The sequence below is a fragment of the Mastigoproctus giganteus genome, chromosome 11 (assembly GCF_048544385.1).
Source record: "Mastigoproctus giganteus isolate SK-2022 chromosome 11, ASM4854438v1, whole genome shotgun sequence".
Classification (NCBI taxonomy): domain Eukaryota; kingdom Metazoa; phylum Arthropoda; class Arachnida; order Uropygi; family Thelyphonidae; genus Mastigoproctus; species Mastigoproctus giganteus.
The window spans coordinates 63,804,355-63,825,872 of NC_143585.1; the positions used below are offsets into that span (position 1 = coordinate 63,804,355).

A 21,518-nucleotide genomic window follows, 5' to 3' on the forward strand; every position below is an offset into this window, starting at 1 on the left:
TTATCAATGATATATAGGAATTTTGCTAGCAGGGACATAGGAGATGATTGTCCCATTGTACAAGGCAGTGGTCAGGCCACACCTTGAGTAGTGTGTACAGGCCTGGAGGCCTTATTTTAGGACGGATGTAGAGTTGCTAGAACGAGTACAAAGAAGGGCAACAAGTTGGTGAAGGAAACAAAAGGGCGTTCTTACCAAGAAAGCTTATTTTCTGTAGATTGCACACCTGGAGACTAGGCACCTGCAAGTGATCTGATTGAGGTGTATAAGGCCGTGAATGGGTTGAGCAAGAGCAATGCTGATAGGATTCTTTCTCTTGCTCAGCTTACGAACCTGAGGTGGCATAAATTAAAATTGAGGAAAGACGTTTGTAGTACAGATGTGCAGAAATTTGCCTTTAGTCATTGGGTAGTTGATTGCTGGAATAGACTTCCATCTTGTGTTGTGGAAGTTGATAGCCTAAATAAATTTAAGACTGATCTAGACAGGCATTTGGATTAAATGGATGGGTGAAATGGGATGGTTTTTTTTTTTGGCTGATGCTGCGTAAGCTTGCTTTCTTGCATTGTATTCCTCAACTAATGCTAATGCATGTCAATAGAAATGCTTTTTTTGGGGAGGCTTCCTTCCCCCCAACCCTCCCACTTTTGTGGTCATATATTACTAGATGATTTCATGTGCATTAACAATGAGAATTGCTCATGCACATCAACAGAAATGACTTGGGGGGCTGCCCCCAAACCCTGCTTTTGTGGGTGCTGGCAGAAAAATAAAATCGTCAAGCAACTTGGAAATACAAAAAAAAAAAAAAAAAAAACTGACATCATCAGTCCTCGCATACCTTGTATACTTCATCAAACATCCATAGTGAAAAAACTTATATTCAAATTCACACTCATACAGCATTTAATTACAGTCTTATATCCATCCTTTTGCAATTCATGAACACAGAATAACCATGATCATCAGCCATTTTCAATCCACTGCAGGATGAAGGAGTCTACAGCAACTTTCCTTTTGTTTTGTGTAGTGGCCATCCACCCACAAACTCTTGAATTTCATCTGTCCATCCCTGTTGTTTTCTTTTAGCTCTTCTTGAGTACCATTCTGTTATTTTCTTACTTCATCTGTCATCATGTCTTCGAGCTTATGTGTCCTGCCCAAGTCTATTTCAGTTCTTTAGTTTTGATAAGAATGTCCTTTACTTGTTTTTTCTGCCTAATCCATGTGTTTCCCTTCTTATCGAAGCGGTCTGATTCCTAATATAATTTGTTCCGTTCTTTGCTGTGTAGTTTTCAGCTTCTCTCTCTCCCATTCTTTTGGTGAGTGCCCAAGTTTCACTTCCATAAGTCATGGTATGTATATACATTGGTTCATTTTTTTTGACACTTCACACAAATTGGTATATTTCTCTTCAGTATGTGATTATATTTCCTGAATGCTGCTATCCATCCGAAATTTATTTTTCTCTTGATTTCCAGTGTTTATCATTGTTACAGCTAATGGCTTGTCCAAGATAAGTACTGTATATGAATCCACATTTTAAATTTCTACTCCTTCAATGATTATATCTCTTTCTGTGGCATACTTGTTCCTTACTTTTGTTAAAATTACTTTTGTTTAAGCCATATTCATCTTTAGTCCGAAATCCTTTCTAACTGAATAACTGATTAAGGTTTTCCTCTAATTCTTTGGGATCATGGCTTATGATCACAGTGTCAGCTACAAATCATGGATGGTTTAGGTACTCTCCATTCACATTGGCTCCTTTCTGCTGCCAGTCCAGTCTTCTGAAAGCTCCCTCAAGGGCAGCAGTAAGCAACTTCCGAGATATTGTCTCTCCTTGTTGAACTTCTATCACAATTTTAAATTTGCTACCTCAGCTGGCTTTGTCTAGTCTGATAAAGGTAGCATTCTCATATATTTTCTTCAAAATCATAATGTATTGGGGTTCTATGCCTTGTCTTTCCAGTGCCTGAAACATTTCCTCATGCTGTATGGAGTCAAATGCCTTTTAATAATCCACAACTGTCAGGCATAATGGTGTTTTATATTCATTTGCTTTCTTTTTTCTCTAATATCTGTGATATTACATGAAGGTGATCCATAGTTGAGAATCCTGTCCCAAAGTCAGCTTGCTCTTTCGGTTGCTTCCCATCAAGTTTTTTTTTCTAATCTATGACCCTTGTGAACAACTTGTAGATGTGGGACAACAAGGTAGTTGGTCTATAATTTCCAATTTCTGATTTGTCTTTTCTTATGCAGCAAAATGATGATTGCATTATTCCACTCCTTAAGCATCATGCCTTTCCTAATGTATTTTGTGGAGAGTCTTGCCAGTTTCTGTGTCATATCTCTTCCTCCCAATTTTAACAACTCTACAGTAACTTAATCTTCACTCGGAGATTTCTGATTCTTCATTTTCTTCAGTGCATGTTCTGCTTCATCAGGAAGGATATCGGGTATGTTGTGTGTTACTAATTTGGTCATCATCTTCCCCACCCCTCGCATCATTCCCTCGTTCTTTATATAAATCTTTTTAGTAGACTTCTGCTATTTGAATTATGCCTTCTCTGCTATTTATAAGTAATACAGAAAGTATAAGTATTTATAAGTAATACAAGCAGTAATACGGAAAGACATTTGTCTTTCTGTATTACTGCTTGTGACTGTTGATTTAAGTCCTTTGTTTTCCTTGTCCTACTTTTGTTTGTCCTACTTTTCTTGTGCTAAACCTTATGTCCTCTCTTAGTTTCATTCTAATGGCTTTGTGTAACTCGGTATACTGAATTTTGTCCTTGTCAGTGTTTATCTTGCTCTTAATTTGTTGTCTTCAATTCATCACGACAAATGTTTCTTCAGTAATTTTTTCTTCTTTGGATTTCTTTTTACTTATAGATTTCTCGGACTTCTTTAGTTTTGATAAGTTTAGAAAGTTGTTTTATTCCTAATCAATATCTTGGTCCTGAATGGTGTGCCGAATCTCAAACTTGTTCTTAAGTTCCAGTACATACTGCTCTTTCTCCTCTTCTGTTATCTCAGAGACCTCTATATTATTTTCTGGAGTCAGTTTTTTCCTTTCTTTTCTTACATCTATATTAAGTGTACATCTTACCATTTTGTGCCCACTTCCAACATTTACCTTGTTCAGGATGGTAACATTGTTCACAATATATCTTCTGTTAGTGAGGATGAAGTCAATTTCATTAGTTGTAATCCATTTGGGCTTTTCCATGTCCACTTTCTGTTCACTCTTTTCTTGAAAAAAGTGTTCATTGTTGCATTCTTTGAGATTCTGCAAATTCCACAAGTCTTTCACCTCTTTCATTTTTTTACCAATTCCAACATTTCCTATAGTTTCTCTTTCTGTCCTGTTTTGTCTGTTTTCAACCTTAGCATTGAAGTCCCCCATAATGATACTGTAGTGAGTTTTGTCTTCATCTAGAAGTCTTTTAATTTCGGTGTACATTTCTTCAACCTCTTCATCATCGTGGCTCAATATTGGTGCATATATCATTTTGGCCTTTAGTTTGTACCTCTTAGAAATCCTGAGTAGTAATCTTGAAACCTTTGGTGATGTACTTTTGAATTCCAAAATGTTGTTTTTTATATCTTTACGGACCAAAAAGCCAACTCCACCTTCACTATTTTCACTGTTTCCATTAGCGTACAGCACATTTCCACTTGATAAACTTATAAGTGATTCATTTCTTCTTGTTGTTTCAGCCAAACAGATGATATTCCAACTCACATTTTCTAATTATTTATCCAGCTCTAACATCCTCTCTTCACCGATAAGCAATCTTGCATTGTAACAGGCCAAGTTCAGTTTTCGTGCATGACAGCCTGGTCGTACCCAAAGATTCTTAGCACCCTCTGCTTCCACTCTGATCCTCTTGCTGCCGTAAGAGGGAGAGTGACAGCTGGCGAGGTCTTAGGGCCATTTGTTTCGTCGTGTTGTCATAAAATGCTGGAGGGTTGTCACTTCAGCACCAGGTGTCACTTCAGCTGACCAGGTGTCTTGAAGAGAACCACTTTACACATTCGTTGCCACCAAAGTGACATAACAGGGCTTTGAAGTTCCTCATAATGAGAAGGTGTGCATGAGTGGATTTTAGGGAGGCAGGCTAACCAGACTTCTCTTAAATTTTCTAAAATAGAAAGATATTAGTTCCATCTTAGACTGAGTGTCTGATAACACACAGAATGCCTGTTCCCCTCTAAGCCCCTTTTATATAACAATAACACACAATAACCAAGAGCAGCATGACAACAACTAAACAGCACAATAATTTTGCATTTCCCGCATGGTGTGGAGATCATCAGCCTTACCTTTTTGTTCATCACGTGACCTTTCCCTGTTACGTACTGCAAGGAGAAGAGGGAGAAAGCAGTGAATCAGAGGAGTCTTCACCAGTCAATCACTGTCTTCTTTCTTTTCTTCTTGCTGATAGTCTGGAGTGTGCACTCTTTTCTGAAGTTTAGCCGTTTTGAATATTATCTCACCTTATTGTCTTGACTGGTCATGCCAGCATTTTTTGTTCCTCACATTTGCACTCAATAAATTGGGTAACATTAACTCCATTTACAACTGTAATTGTTCACTTTTTGATGCTGCCTTTAATTTCAGTGTTATGAACATAACTTTAAATAGTTCGTTTTCAAGTGAGTGAAATGTCAGTTGAAACATATGTTTCAACTGACATTTCACTTCCTGTTACACATGTTAGCCAAATTGATTTTACTCATTTATCTCTTTCTACATCTTTGTCATTTGGAAGTCTTCCTTGCCTGCCTGGCAGCCCAAAGGTCGTGGGCTCGAATCCTGCCTCGGGCTTGGATCAGAGTACTGCAAAAATTTGGTGAGGTGCATTATGGCCACAGAAGCCAATCCGCCAACAACTAACTAAAACAAACAAACAAACAAAAACAAGTCTTCCTTATGTATTTCCTAAAAAGAGTCTATAGAAATTCAAATCCAGTCTCACTAACCTTTTTCTTAACCCACACATGGTACTGGATACATAAGTTCCAATAACTTTTTGTATTTAGGGTGACCATAAAAAAAAGAAGGCAAGCTTGATTATTCTGCGTATAACTAATAGTTACTGAATGTGGATTTTCTTGTATAAAATTTGTTTGACTTAGTAGCTCAACTGATTACTAAAATAAAAGTGAGAACAGAATTGTTCTCACTTTTATTTTAGTAAAAGTGAGTCTGTTCTATAGACTCAGGTACCTAACTGGTTTCTGATATGAATTATATGTGATATAAAATGTGGTTATGTTTTAAAGATTTTGTGGAAATTGATTATTACATATGCATAAGTTCTGATTTGAAATGCATATAATAGATGTGTTCATGTAATTCTAATGCAAACAAAATGTTATTTTTACAGATTTGCATTGTTATTGTAAAAAATAAAGACATAGCAATATCCACTTTATTTGCTTGTACCGCATAAGAATGAGAAAGAGAGTAAATAATCAGCTACCTAATAATCTTCCACAACTTCAAAACCTCATTAAACGAGACCCAGCATCTTATAAAGATGAGGTAAGTAACTAATGTTTCTTTAGCTTTCATCAGTAATGGACATTGGTGATTTCAGGTGGTATTAATATTGGCAAAATGATGCAAGGAAGAAAGCTTTTGTAGCCCTAGCCAAAATATAAATAAAATGAAATAAAATTTTAAAAATAAATAGTGAATGGGGAGTTTTCAGGGTTACATATTGGTGCTCTTTTTGTTTCTGATTTCCCCAACCATTTGATGAGAACAAACAGGGGAAGTGGGCAGTGTTTGCAATGATTTGAATGTATGTAAGATGGAAAATAATCATGACCAGGCTACGTTGCTGCTTCAGAATGGTGTAGGTTGCTTACGCCTATGATCTGAACAATGGCAGATGAAAGAAATCAGGGAGTGACGTACAGACTGTGAGATGCAAAATTAAGTGTGGTTTAGGATGCAAAAGATTTAGGTCATTGTTCAACCTGATGGGAAGTTTTCCTTGAAGTTTAATCAGATGGCTAGGAGCGTTCATACTATGTGGGGGGCCAAATAAATTTTAGGAAGCAATAAAAATTAGATCATGTGATGTTGACCTTCGGCCAGCGTGTTGATCATTGGAATTGGCTGCTGCACAAGACGGAGGAGGTAGAGAGCCTTTTGGGAGATGGAGAAAATATATTTTGTGTCCTTGCATCATTTATTCTGATTAATATTAATACTGAATTATATATAAATTCTTTTATTGCTGTAATAAATTAAAAAATAAACCTTGCTCCAACTAATGGATCAGGGTCTCATTGGAACATTTAAGTCTTATTACACACCATATTCATTTACAAAAAATTCTCAACCAGATGGAGAGTAATTCATCTATGCTAGTCAATGATTCCTGGAAAAATGTGAATTGCTAATTGTGTAACAAATGTAATGTAATCTCCAGGCAAATTAAACCATTGATTTGCAATGTATGCTCAAGGAAGCTGTTTCCTGGTGTAGTGAAATCCCTAAAGGGCATCTCCTCAATAGAACAATCACTTTGAGTTTAGCCCACATATGTGAGATTATTTCAAAGAAAGCAAGATAAAAGCAATGAAGAAGAAAAGAGTGATGAAATTCAAAAGCCTTCACTGTCATTTAAGGCACTGCCAAGGATTTTGGTTTTGTCTAATTCTCTGGCTAATGGTATGTTTGAAATGGACCCTTTGTTGGGGCATAGTCTGAAGTTTAAAAGAGGATTAGAGGCTTTTACAAGAATTTATAATGAAGGATGAAACAAACACTCATAACAAAATTTTTTAAGAACATCACAACTGCCCCCTTTCTCTGCTGACTTTTGTAAGTTACCTTCTTGGAAAGATCTTCAGGAAGACCTGCACATCTCCCTAACCCATCCTCCTGTATCACTGTTGTCCTCATTACACTGGTTTACAGTGTATCTGGGGTTTGAGTAAAAGTATGTGGCAATTATTTATGCATGTTTACTGATTACTAAACCAAAGTCTGTTTGTTTCTATCACGCAAAGATTTTTCACAATTCATTAACAAAATATTACCTAGGTATTATATGCAAATGTGTACATAACTATAGTTTCTGCAATGGTTTACAAGTTTTATACCCCTATATTTGTAATCAATATCAAATATTTGCCTCAAATACAACAGATTGTGCATGTTTAACCCATAACTACACACACTGCAAGGTCATACTGCAAGGTAGCCAAGGAAGATAGATGGCCCCCCACCCTGCTCTTCTGGCCCATCTGTGATTCCCAGAATTATATTTTCCACGTTGAGTTTGGGAGACTCCTGTGTGTAGTTATCGGTTAAACTTGTCTGAGCATGCACTCACTTCTTTGTACAGTCCACTCAACCACAGAGCCTATATTATGTAAGTGGCACATCCCTTATGCTGTCACAGTACTCCTGTAAAAACCGTCGTGAGCTCTCATTGTGTGTTAGTTTTCTTTTAGTATGGCAACCAGAAAGTGTATAAACAGTCCCGACATGTTTTGTTCCTGTAAAGCAGAGGCGAAATATTACTGATTTTGTAAAAAAATCACATTATGCATACTTTGACATAATACTAGGCAATCAGGATAAATCGTGGGCACCGCATAAAGTATGCCATACATGTGTCGAACATCTTAGAAAATGGAGTCAAGGAAAAAAGGTGTGCTTGCCATTTGCTGTTCCTATGGTGTGGCATGAGCCAGTAAGCCATGCTGAATGTTACTTTTGTGTATGTAACGTTAAAGGTTACAATTCAAAAAATAAAAAAGACATTGAATATCCAGATCTACCGTCAGCCATAAGACTGGTTCCGCATGGACCTGATCTGCCTGTAAAACCTCCACCAGAACTTTGAAGTCCACATCTTCTTCCACCGAAGCAAAAGCTAAAGAGGTTGGTGAAGAGGAATGTTATCAACCAGAAAATATTTTAATGCCTCAGCAATTCACACAAGTCGAACTGAACGATTTAGTAAGGGACTTAGGTCTTCCAAAGTATGCTGCTGAAATTCTGGGATCCAGACTTCAAGCGAAGAACTTACTTGCTCCAGGTACATCATTTTCCTGGTACAGAAATCGTGAAAGGGAGTTTATACAGTATTTTTCACAAGATGGTCCTCTCGTGTATTGCAGTGATATTGCTGGTTTAATAAGTGCCTTAGGAGCTCCATTATATGTTCCTAGTGAATGGAGACTATTTATAGACTCTTCTAAGACTAGTTTAAAAGGTGTTCTCTTGTATAATGGAGATAAGTACATATAATAGTAGTAGTAGTAGTAGTGGCATGTGATGCAAGAAAGCAAGTGTATGAGCTTATGCAGCATCAGCCAAAAAAAAAAATCACACCATTCCCTCCAAATGCCTGTTCAATTCCTCCTTAAATTTATTTAACCTATCAACTTCCACGACAGATGGAAGTTTGTTCCAGCAATTAACCACCCGCTGGCTAGAGGCAAATTTCTGCACATCTATTCTACATCTGTCTTTTCTTAATTTGAATTTATGTCCCCTTAAGTTCGTAATCTGAACAAGTGGAAGGATCCCATCAGAATTCAGCGTGCTCAACCCATTCATATCTGTGCCAGTTGCTCATTCAGTCTACTTAAAAGAAACTTATGACAATCTAAAGTTGCTTCTGGAGAAAATGAAATATTAAGATCACGAATGGCAACTATGTGGAGACTTAAAAGTGTTATGTATGTTGTTGGGGTTGGGGCAACAGGGTGGGTACACTAAAATGCCACGCTTTATTTGTGAATGGGATAGCAGATCTAAAATGCTGCATTGGACAAAGAAGCAATGGCCTCGGAGGCACAATCTTACACCGGGGTCAAAAAATATTGTGCACGAACGTTTTGGTGAAGCCAGATAAAATTCTTGTACCTCGACTGCATATCAAGTTAGGCATAATGAAGCAGTTTATTAAAGTATTGAATAAGAATGGCAACTACTTTAAGTACCTTTGCAGTAAATTTCCCTTTTTATCTGATGCAAAACTTAAGGAGGGTATCTTCATTGGTCCCCAAATTATAAAATTGCTTTTAGACAGTCAGTTTGAAACTACTATGACTGATGTTGAAAGGGAAGCCTGGATTGCTTTTAAAAGTGTAATGGAAAACTTTCTCGGAAATCATAAATACAGGATTATGAGAAAGTTGTTTAAGATATGCTCGAAAAGCTTCGCAATTTGGTTGCAATATGAGCATCAAAATTCACTCTTTGCATGCCCACCTTGATTTTTTCCCCGATAATCTTGCACAGATGAGCGAAAAACAAGGAGAGAGATTCCATAAGGACATAAAGGAAATATGTCATATTTTAAATCACAGCAACATATTTCGTCAGTATCACCTATTGAAATTCAAACCCCAGTGAACAAACTTAAATTTGCAAACTAGTGTTATCTTTCATTATCATTGTTAGTGAGTTAAATGCTTTTTACATTTTATTTTTTTCATTTAATGTTTATATGAAGATATAATATTCTGATATGAGAATTGAAGGGCATAACAGAATCACTCAGGTAGCACTAAATAAAATAAGGACACTTCATTGCATGTAATTAACAGAAAATTATTTTAAAATTTTTGTAACCTAAACAGTTACAATTGGATACTTAAACAAAGCCATATATTTTGATCTCTTCCTTAAGGTCTTCAACTGTGTAAGAAAAGAAGACCTAAAAGCTGTTGACTCTTGTCTATAGTCTTTTTTGTTGGAGCTCCACCAGTATGGCCTTCACCACTTTAGCAACCAAAATATATCTTTGTTTTGGATCCTGTGTTCTGAGATGTGGTTTGATTATTATTATTAAATAAGGGCTGATGTGTGTGGGGAGAAGCAGTTTGGGTGTCCCAAAGCTGGTTAATCTGCTGCTGTAACCTCTCTAAGCAGTTACTCTGGCCGCTCTAAAGATTCCCAGAGTGTGGGGCAGTTGAACTGGTTTTCTCCTCCTGGACTCATTCAGGGAGGCACTTCCACAGTCGCCCCCCCCACTCCTTCCTGCTTGGAGGGAGCAGGGAGGGATTGTGTAAGTGTCTATCTGAATGAGTATGGGGCAGGAGTGGGGTTTGGAGAACAAGGTAAGCTGGTGGGCAGAATGGCTATTCTCCCAAATAAAAAAATACTTAAAATAGTTTGTATGTAATTAACACCAAATCAGTTTTAAGCAACCAATATACTTTTCAATAAAATAATTTTGAGTTTAGCAGAATTGAAGTGAAATGATAGTTTAGCATCTAACAGAACATTCTGAAATTTGTCTGAGTTTATATGAATTAAAGGATAGACTAAATTTAAATCTCAAGACCTGAGTGAACTGCTGTGACATAAAATGGAACATATTTGAAACTTAATAGAATTAAGAGACACACCAATTTGCCGAAACATAAGAGATAAAGGAAAATAAAGCAGAATTGACCTCTAGAGATGCAGAAGTAACACATCATCATCATCCTCCTCATAAGAAAATTTGGATTAAATTGAGAAATAACTGAAAATAAAAAAGCTGACAACAAATAACCATGTGGTAATTGATCTCTTAATCTAATATAACATATTACAATTAACCAACACGACAATTTATGACAATTAAAAGAAAGTTTGTTTCCATTCATGCTGAAGTTTATTTTTGTTAAGTAATTAATTTCAGGTATATTTATTTCAGTTTCTCCAGCAATATCGTCATTACCAGTCATTACTTCAGGTTTTTCAGTTCAAACCAAATGAATATGACAAAGATTTGGATGATATAATTACTTTTCTTGCACAAGTAAGTGTCTCTTAGATCTTACTAATTTCTAGATGAATTAAATCTGGTTGTAAGGTTATGTAATGAATATGTAAAGAGATAAAATACAGACATACTTGCTATCTCGACATTTTGAATTTATATAACTATATAAAGTTATCTCTTATTCATATTATGAAAACTGTTTTATTTATTCTTCATAAACTAATAAGCATAATGTTTTTCAGACCTGTGCCAAGATCCTCAATCAAGTGTGTACCGAATTACTTATAATACTTGAACTGAGTGCGGCAGTATAAGGTTGTGCCTTACTCTAGACACTAAAATGTCTAGTTTGCTTGCGATCAAGGATCTGGCAAGGGGCCTGAAATTTTGATTAGTCTACTGGTGGATTTATATGCTGAGATTAATAAAGCAGTTTTAGTATCATACAATAATTTATTATAAATTGCTGAATAAATAATATGAATTTATTTATTCCATTTCATAACCTTCCTATGAAATGGAACTTTCCTTTAAAGAAAGTATAATTTTTTTATAATGTTTTTTCCTGAAACTTGTTATTTTTATATAAAGGTAAAGGATTACTTACTCCTTGTGTATAATTTCTAGAAATGAATGAAATTCAGAGTTTCATCTTCATTATTCAAACACATTCCTAGATGACTCTAGAAACCATAGCATATTTGTATATTTAAAGTATACTATCATTTCTTCAGCATATATCAGCAGAAGATTATCACCATAATCTTCAGGAAAAAGGCCTACAGTGATGCTAAAGAAATTTCTGTTGGTAACAGAAGCATGAAATAAGTTCTTATGATCATTAACTAATTTGAAGATTGTATTCCCTCCACCCCCATTTGGCAGAGCATAACCTACGTATTGAATCGATACACGGAATCCTCTGTATCATAATATCAGTTCTTTCAAAAATATTGGGAATTTAAAATGAAAGTAATTTTTATGGATTATCCTTGTCAAAATATGCATTGTACATGGTCATCAAAAAAGAATAGTTTGAATTTTTTTTTTTTTTATGAAAACCCCAAACACGAAAGGTATCAAAACCTAGAGTACTTAGTACCATGCATGGGTACTATAGGGGGATGCCGGAAACTTTGCTCTAGAGACTAAACATGGGTTTCACCACTTCAAGCCTCCAATAAGCAAAGTGGTGGTATTTCACCAGTTGATGAAAGTCATCTACCACCTGACAGTTGCATACATTTATTCAAGTATTTCACATAGCATCGTTTCTGATATTGTAATGTATGAATTGTGGAAAATTTTATTCATAAATTTATTTTTAACAAGCAACCTCTCTATATCCCACAACATTTGCATATGTTTAGAAATTTTTCAAAACTGTAGTGTTTCTTAAATGAGCCATGTCATTATCAAGCCCCTTTACATGATTTGAAAAGTTACTAACAAGTTAATTTTATATTACAGTTGCTTTTCATATTTATTACAAATAAAAATATTACTATGACAATTAACATTTAGATATGTTAATGCTTATAGGTGAGCCACTGTTATCCAGAAGATTTGGCAGACTACCCTCAAGAATTAATAGATCTATTACGCAGACATTCTACTGTCTTAGATCCTGCTATGAGAATGGTAGGTATATTATCGTCTATATTTATAATGTTAATAGAAATGTGAGGCTACTTTAAGGTGATAGTGATTTTTGGCTTATGATTATTCTTGTTTGAATAACCAGTTGAATTATTTTGAGAACAGAATTTGGGATTTTTTTTTTTTAGAAAAATAGCCACAGGTAGCAAGGAATGCAAATGTATTGCAGATAGATTCTGATTAGAATTTGCCTATCAGATGCTAATTAAGCATCATTATTGTGAATTTGCAACGATTCACAATAATGATGGTTTTGAAACCAGAAAGCCAAAAATATCAAAAAACCATAAAAAATTTCAAAAATCGCAACTATAATTACTGGAAATGATGTAAAGAAACAGCACAGTCAATCAGAGATGACAGCTATCCCCATCTACCATCTAAGCCAATCAGGGATGAGGTGGCTAGAGATAAGAGGAGAGGAACACTCAGTTCACTTGTCGGTATACTATTGTTGGGTCACTATTTAACATGTCAATTTGTGATTTTTAATTAAATTAGTAAAGTAAGAACCACCATGTCTAGTAAGAGAAGTGCAGTAAAGCCAAGTGCGTGGGAAAATGTCGCTAAAAAATCACATAGATCTATCACCTTGGAAAAAAAGATGGAGATCATTCATAGAATGGAAGATGATAAAAGTATGAAATTGCATCCATTAATTGAGTACCATAATGAAAAATGCAGATAAAATAAAACAGTCAATGCAACATGCCATGACAGTAAGTGTGACACAAGTGAATTATAGCAGAAGTAAACTTTTAGAAAAAATGGAAAAATTATTGTCATTGTGAGAGGATGACTTAAATCAAAAAAACATTCCATTGACTCAAGCTGTTATTACTGATAAGGATAAGTCAATTTTTGAAGACCTTAAGAAAAAAGTGGGTAGTGATGAGACATTTTTAGGTAGCTCATATGATTTAAATCTTGAAGTAAGTGCCACTGTGTGAAATGGCGAGGTGGCAAGTGCAAATGCTTTCTGAGGCAGTTGTAGTATTTCCTGCATAGTTTCAAGTCATTGTAAAGGAGGGCAATTATCCTCCTGACCTCATTTTTAATGTTGACAAGACCAAGCTTTATTGGAAGAAATTGCCATCATGAACTTTTATTGCCTATGAAGAGCAGTCTGCACCAGGATTTCAAGGCTGCAAAAGTCAGGCTACTGCTTTTACTGAGTGCAAGTGTCTCTGGCACTTTAAATAAAATTAAAACGTACCTTGGTGTACCATTCACAGACTCCATATGCTCTTAAGGGCCTAAACAAAGCCATGTTGCCAGTCTAATGGAAATGGAACAGGAGGGTTTGGGTGACACAAGAAATCTTGGATTGGTACACAAATTATTTTTGCCTTACTGTGCTCTGTTTTTGTCAAGAGAATGAGTTACCAGCCAAGGCTCTTCTTCTCTTGGACAATGCCCCTGTCCATCCTGCAAACCTTGCTGAAGTTAGAACATCTCTGGGCATCAGTGTTGTTTGCATGCCACCAAACAATATTTCAGTTTTGCAACCAATTGACCAGGGGGTAATAGCAACCTTTAAGGCCTATTACTTCCGTCAAACCTTCATGCAAATCAGGCTCCTCCGTAGCCAGGTGGGCAGGAGCAACAGTGCGTAGCACACGCTTCTTGATTACACTGGAGTTCGAGCCCATGACCACCAAATACGGAGGATGCGGAAAGGTCAGGGAATGACCACCGCATATCCCCGGAGCAATATGGCCTTAGTTGTTAATGCTCCAAAAACCAAATAACAAACAAACAACAAACATCATGGGAATCGTGAGTTTTGGACAGGTTAGACAAAACTGTCAATGATTATTGGGGGGCATTAATAACATCAATGCAATTTGGGAGGAAGTGTCAGTGAACTGTTTGATTGGGGTGTGGCGCAAACTTCTCCTACAATTTATGCATGACTTCACAGAGTTAGAGCCAGCGGAGAACATTGTTGAAGATTAACAGACTGGTGCAAGAGGTGGGATTGGATGAGGTTACAGCTGAAGATGTAACAGAATTGTTGGATAGCCATGGACAGCAGCTATCCAAAGAAGACTTGGAAGAATTGGCTAAAGAACTAAGTCAATGGGAGGAGGAGAAAGAAAAAGATGAAGAGCCTCCTCTAAAATCTATGAATACAAGCAATCTACAGCCATAGAGATCCCCACTAATGAGCTCTGTGAGATTGACCATGACTGGAAGTGAAGTGCAAAAGTGAAAAGGAGCGTAACTGTATCCATTGGCCCTTAATTTGAGATTCTCAAAGAAATAGGAAATCTCGACAGTCAACACAGCATGCTTTCTTCAAAAAAAAAAAAAGGGAAGATCCTCAATCAGGGACTTCATCAGAGGAGTAAAATCTCTGCATTATGCCACTGTCAAAAAGATCTTTACAGTGGCGCTTACAAAAACTTTCGGTCTGGGCTTTGAACATATCAAAGTAAATGTGCAGAATTTAACTTTTTTATTTAATTAAATTTAGTTTGGTTATTTTATACAATATACAATAGAGTGTCAATAATACAAACAAGCCAGCATTTATTTATTTTTTTATGCTGGTGACAGAAAATAATTACAGTAAGCACCGGTTATTATGATCACGTTTGCAAATTGAATTTTGATTCTATTAAACTGCAGTTGTGATAAGCAAAAATCGGAGAGATATTATCCACAGGCTAGCCGACGGGGCTAGCAGGGTGGGTAAAGTGCCTGCCTGGCAACCCAAACGTCGCGGGTTCGATTCCCGCCTCGGGCTTGGATCAAAGTACTGCAAAAACCTTGTGAGGTGCATTATGGCCACAGAAGCCTATGCACCAACAACTACAAAAAAAAAAAAAAAAAAATCCACAGGCTATAAAAATGAAGATATAAAGCACAAATTTATACTTTTATTTTACCTTACCAATTAACAAAATTAAATGATACGTTAAAATTGGAAGAATGTTATCCACAGGTTAGCAAAATAAAAATAAATTTACGCTTACGTGCATAGCTTAATAATATATGTACATTACTAACTAAGCATAACACCGTAATCTGTTATTCAACGCACTTTGTAATCTGATATTTCTGTTCACTGACGGGTTTTTTAAATTTTTTTATTTTGGGGTTGTAAAATCTAAAACAGTAAAAAAAGATAAGTGTCAATCAATAACAAAGAACATAGCATGCAGAAATTGCAACTAACACAATACGCACAGTGAGATATGGGATAAAAACTTTAGATATAGGAATGAAGAGATTGAACATTGAGTTTTATTTTACTGTACTGTAGTAAAGGTCTTCTTCTTTGTCTTTTAAAAGGAAGCAGATATTTTTTAACAATTAAATCAAGATTGAGATTTTAAAGTGACTTTCAAAGGGAGAAAGCAGGTCTTTGTTAGCAAGATTTTACGAGTTTGGAAAGTCAACCATAACAAAAATTAAAAACAACATGGAAAAAATTAAGTTTGTATTAAAACTCGATTCAGATGATGATGCAAAAAAAGGAAACTATAAGAACAGCTAATGACCCATCCCTTGAATATGCTGTTTGTTGTTGTAGTTTTGTTCTGGAAGCTGGGAGAAAAAAGTTCCTTCAGCCAAGAAAAAAAAAAAAAAAACTTCCCATTTCACCCATCCATTCTCTCCAAAAGTTTGTTCAGTTCTTCCTTGAATTTATTTAAGCCATCAACATTCACAACAGCAGATGGATGTTTTTTCCAGCAATCAATGTACCCACTGGCTAAAGGCAAATTTCTGCAATATTTTTGCGATATTTTTAATCTTGACGAGACAGGTTTATTTTATAATTTGTTGCCAAACAAAACATTTGCTGTTCAAGGAGAGCCTTGTCATGGTAGTAAAATTAAATAAAGACTCACTGTTCTGTTATGCTGCAATTCAAGTTAACCCCCTTCCCGGAACATTTTTTTTTCTGAAATGTGCCATAATGGATCAGCTTTTTTTATTTTACGGATTAAAAGTATGCATCATGCAAATACTCGTATAGTTTTTTGTATATTTTTATAAATTTTTTAGTAGAAAATGCATGGGAGTAGTTAACCCATTTGGGCTATCCTGAGTTATCTCGTGTGTGCCAAAAAGTTTGCAAATTATACAAATTTTTTTAATAAATTAGCACTTGAGCTAAAAGAAAGGAACAGAAAACTCTTCACTACTCATTATATAAATAAATTAAAAAAATCAAGTGGAACGCACAAGCACTAATCGTGAACTAACTACATTCTGACACACGGCCGCCGCAAGTGGATAGGCGAGGTAAGCGTCGCTTACGGGCGGCAGTTCAAGAGGGCACTGAAATATTTTTCGATATAGATTTCTAATTGGTTATCACTTATCAGTATTCAGCATAGCAAATTTTATTTTGCTTACTGGCGACAAATAGGAATGCAAGCTACTATTCTGACATTGCTGTACAATAAATAAATATAAGTAAAATGAAAGCCAGACGTAAGAAAATCCCAAGAAATCTCGTGATTTATCTGGCTAATGCAAAATTAACTAGATAAAAGCCCAAGAAAATACTTTTCAATCCTAAATTTGGAGGTATTATCATTTGCTTCAGGTATTATTGTATCCCAAGATTTTATCGGTCTGGATTTTATTGAAGGCAAGACTGTGCAACGTCTCTGGACCATAGCACCAATATGATACTTCTTCAGCTCTTCAACACCTGTCTGAGTGAGGGCAACTTTCCATCACGTTGGAAACATGCTAACCTGAGGCTCTTACCTAAGGATCCCACAGGTACCTCCAAGGCATACCGCCCAATTGCACTGCTTCCCATTCTCGGCAAGGTTTTTGAGAGATGGCTGCTCTCCCACTTCCAACCCCAATATGAAGCGAATGGTTTGGCATCTTCGCTTCAATTTGGATTCAAACAAGGGTGCTCCACAATTGATGCTCTATCTAAAACCCTCAAAGTGGCAGAACAGTTGGATGCAACTTATGTATTGGCAATCTTCATTGACTTCAGAGGAGCTTTTGACAGTGTGGTGGCCAGGCATTCTTCAAAGGGCCAGAGTCTCTAACTGTACCCGGAATTTCTACCACTGCCTCAAAAGCTACTTCTCTAACTCCAAGGTCAGCATCAAAACAAAATATCACTGCATCATGCAACATCTAACCCAAGGTTGTAAGATTCCAGACAGCTGTCCCCAGGACTCCATCCTGGGGGCCAGCTGTCTGGAATATGCTCAGCTTTCTTATGCCAGCGACATGGTTATCATCGTTGAGGGCCCCACCCGCACCACCATAGAAACCCAGGCTGCAGTTGTTCTCTCTGCTCTGTCTGTATGGACCATGGAAAATAAACTGTCTCCACTCCACTGAGAAGAGCAAAATCCTCCTATTGAAAGGCAAACTGGACTTCTCCAGACCATCTACCATACGTTTTAATAGCCGCCCACTGGAAAACTACTGATCAGTAAAGTACCTAGGAATAATTTTGGACAACCGGAGAACTTTCATCCCTCATATCCAAGCTATCAAAGAAAATAAAAAAAATTACATCACTGTGTTAGCACGCTTTACCCGCAAGGACTGGGGTCTTGAAGGACCAACTCAATGCCTTCTATATTCAGCAGTATTCATACCAATTGTCACATATTGAGCTGCAGTATGGTACCACCGAATGACTATAGTGCATGCACAACGTCAAATTCAGCAAATTCAACGACTTATGCTTCTAAAAATGACCCGCGCATGTAGAACGACATCAACTGCCGTCCTACAGGTACTAACAGGCTGCCTCCCCTTAGACCTCCACGTTGCTTTTATCGGACTCTCTCTCATGCTATTAAGAATAATAAGGAAGCAGAATTCCTTGCTATTGAAACTGCAAATTGCGACCAGCCCTGTCGACGCCGCTCCATGATTCTCCAATGTGACGATCCCGGATTCTTTAATTTGAACTTTACCTGTTCTCCCTACCCACAGTCCTTCTCCGGGACTCCCACAACTGCACCTAGCACTCTTCCTGCTCCTTTTGCCTGGGGGATGCCTACACTCTGTCATCCCCTGCTGTCTTCCACTTTCCTGTCTCTTCTCTGCTCTTTCCTTGGCCCTCCCCACTCTTGCTCCTGTAGGAGTGTGGGCGGCCCGTCAGATGTCTTTTTACTCCCTGCTCCGGCTCCTCGTGCCAGTGGATGGATGCTGGGAGGCTCCTTCCTGGTGAGCGCGCCTCCCAGTAATGAAGAGACCAGTTAAACAACACACTACTAACACAACCCACACTGACTGGCTTTGCAATGTTAACAGAGTACTTAACGCATATTTGTGGGAAACCACGGGAACCGCATAACAATAACACTATGTCCATATATGTATCCCGAGATATTTCAGGTAGTTCCAAATAACTTTTAAAACTAAAAATGAGATATCTCGGGATAATCCGTGAAGAGGTTAACCAACTTCCCTGTGATTATGAGGCCAATAGAGGTGTTTGGCTTACGGTCAAAATTTTTCAGTCTTGGTTATCAAAAGTGGACAGAAGAATGGCTTCAGAAAAAAGGAACATTTTTATGATTCTAGATCGTTGTACAGTATATTCTGCCAACACACTTTGACAAATATGTGGCTCTTATTTTTAGCTCTCAATACCACCAGTTTTATGTAGCCACTGGATCAAGGCATTATTTATAACCTCAAAGAGCATATAGAGCCAGCCTGATAAGGTACTTGATCCACAAGATAGGAGGGAACAATTTGCAGCCAAATTGCAATGCCTTGGATGCTATCCATAATCTCGTTATTGCTTGAGACAGTATTGCCTCAAGTGTAATAATCAACCGCTTCATAAAAGAGTGGTTTTGGAGAGAATATCATCGAAAAACATGGTCCAGCAGATGAATGTGATAGCATTTGAGGAATGGAGGAATTTGAAGGAGCATATGGATTTTGTTGGCAAATTTGAAGAGTATGTGGATGATGAAGTTGTTACCACAGTAAAGCCAACACCAGAAGAGCTGCTGAGCACCAAGCAAAATGATGTTGCTTTTGTTACCAGCGACAGTGAAAGTGAAGAAGCACACACACACACTGCCATCTAAAAAAGATGTCCAAAATGCATTGAGCATAATAGAGAATATGTTGGCCTACAGTAACATTGATAAAGAAACAACTATTGCATTTGATAATGTCTGTGCTGTAGTTAAAAATGCACATAGGTCAAAAACTGTGCAAACAACATTGGATTCAACAAAATTAGATTAATTTTTTAAAAAGTTAATGGTTTGTAATTCATTTTACTCTAATACTAAAATATTGTATACTGTATATAAAAATATATACTGTACAATATTGTCATTTCCGTTAAATGCTTTTCTCAGTTTATCTAATAAATAAAATTAAATCTTTAAAAAATGCATTATTCCTATTACTGTATTGTTAGACAAGGCTTTTGTTTTTATTATATTTTATTTTATTAATTTATTTTTGATATTATTATTCTTAGATATATAGTATGTACCAAAAAAATAAATAAAATTTTTACACTTTTGGGAGACCTTGTTATTACAACAGTGAAAATTTAGGTCCCTTGAACTTTGTATTAACAAGATTCGAATGTATAACCTGCATTATATTGACATTGCACTATGTGTAGAACAATAAGACTTTGCATTGAAATTTTAATATGGTAATGATTGCCTTATAATTAATGTTATAATTAACTTAAAATATGTTAATGATATAAGAATATTTTGCATGAAGAATATATTTACTTCTCCACTTGCTCATTTATGATGTTTATTTTTAGTCTGTCTGCCGTGCACTTATCCTTTTGAGGAACAAAAATCTCCTGTCTCCTGTGGATCTCTTAGGATTTTTCTTTAAGCTTTTGCATTGCAGAGATAAGCAACTTCGAAAATTTTTACAGACCCATATTATTACAGACATTAAAAATGTGAATGCAAGACACAAAAATCACAAATTAAACACAGTGAGTATTTGCTAAAGATAGCATGAATTGTATACAGGGTGTCTCAAAAATATTGGTACAAATGTTTAGGGGAAGTAGGTAACATCTAAAGGAATGTGAATCGCATAGGAACCCATAACTGGAAACATCACAGGAAAGTAGTAGCAGAGGCACAAGAAGCAGAAATGACACAAGACAGTAATTATTGGCAAACATTTATTTGACATAATATTAACAATGGAGTACGAGATGGATGCATTTCATGATGTTACAACAGATGCTTGCAGGTTCCACCATGAGACGCGATGCATGCGTGACACCGACGCAGCATGGATTGGCGGACACGGTCGAACACACCTGGAGTTTCTTTGACAGTAGCAGCAGCGCAGACGAGTCTCGCCACGAGATCCATTTCCGTCTCCCCAGGCGATTCATACACAATAGATTTGAGGACCCCCCACAGAAAGAAATCAAGGCTTGATAAATCAGGCGAGTGTGGAGGCCAGGCAATGGGTCCACCACGGCCAATTCATCGACGCCCAAAATGCCTGTTTAAATGGTCACGAACACACCTTCCATAATGGGCAGGTGCCCCATCATGTTGAAACCAAATGTTGCGTCTCACATTTGCTGGAACATCGTCAAGTAACCCTGGTAGAACTTGTTCAAGAAAGATCCGATATTTAGCAGAGTTCATGCGGGATGGTAACAGGTATGGGTCGACTAAGCAGTCACTGACCATACCTGCCCACACATTTATTGCAAAGCGATGTTGTGCTGCATGGGGCGCACACTGTGTGGGCCCTCTGCTAATCCATACACTAGGTGCATGTTTTCCACCTCACAGTTCGTATATCGGTGCATGCCCTTCGTGCAGCAACTACTGCTTGAATGTGTAAACCAGAAATTTTCCCTCTCGCGAACTGATGAACAGCGCCGTCTACCGACTTACTGTGACATTTCCAGTTATGGGGTCCTATGCGATTCACATTCCTTTAGATGTTACCTACCTCCCCTAAACGTTTGTACCAATATTTTTGAGACACCCTGTATATAATGCGTAGCATTAATCAGTGAATTGATATTATTTGTTAATTTTTTTATCTCTAAAGTAATATCATAATGGCAGTCCTTTCTTGATTACACAAAATTAAATATTTTTTAATTTTTATAATTTTAAT

At 36.8% G+C, this 21,518-nt stretch overlaps 1 protein-coding gene across 2 annotated transcripts in view; it reads left to right on the forward strand.

Annotated features, from left to right (window-relative positions):
- Mys45A (SDA1 domain containing protein Mys45A) overlaps positions 1-21,518 on the forward strand; it is a 199,013-nt gene that overhangs the window by 9,010 nt on the left and 168,485 nt on the right. For both annotated transcript variants that reach the window (XM_090385160.1, XM_090385161.1), the window contains exons 2-5: positions 5,400-5,557; positions 10,692-10,796; positions 12,303-12,401; positions 20,176-20,358. In XM_090385160.1, the coding sequence (XP_090241286.1) occupies positions 5,468-5,557; positions 10,692-10,796; positions 12,303-12,401; positions 20,176-20,358 (477 nt within the window). In that variant the 5' untranslated portion in view covers positions 5,400-5,467. The remainder of the gene's footprint in view (positions 1-5,399; positions 5,558-10,691; positions 10,797-12,302; positions 12,402-20,175; positions 20,359-21,518) is intronic.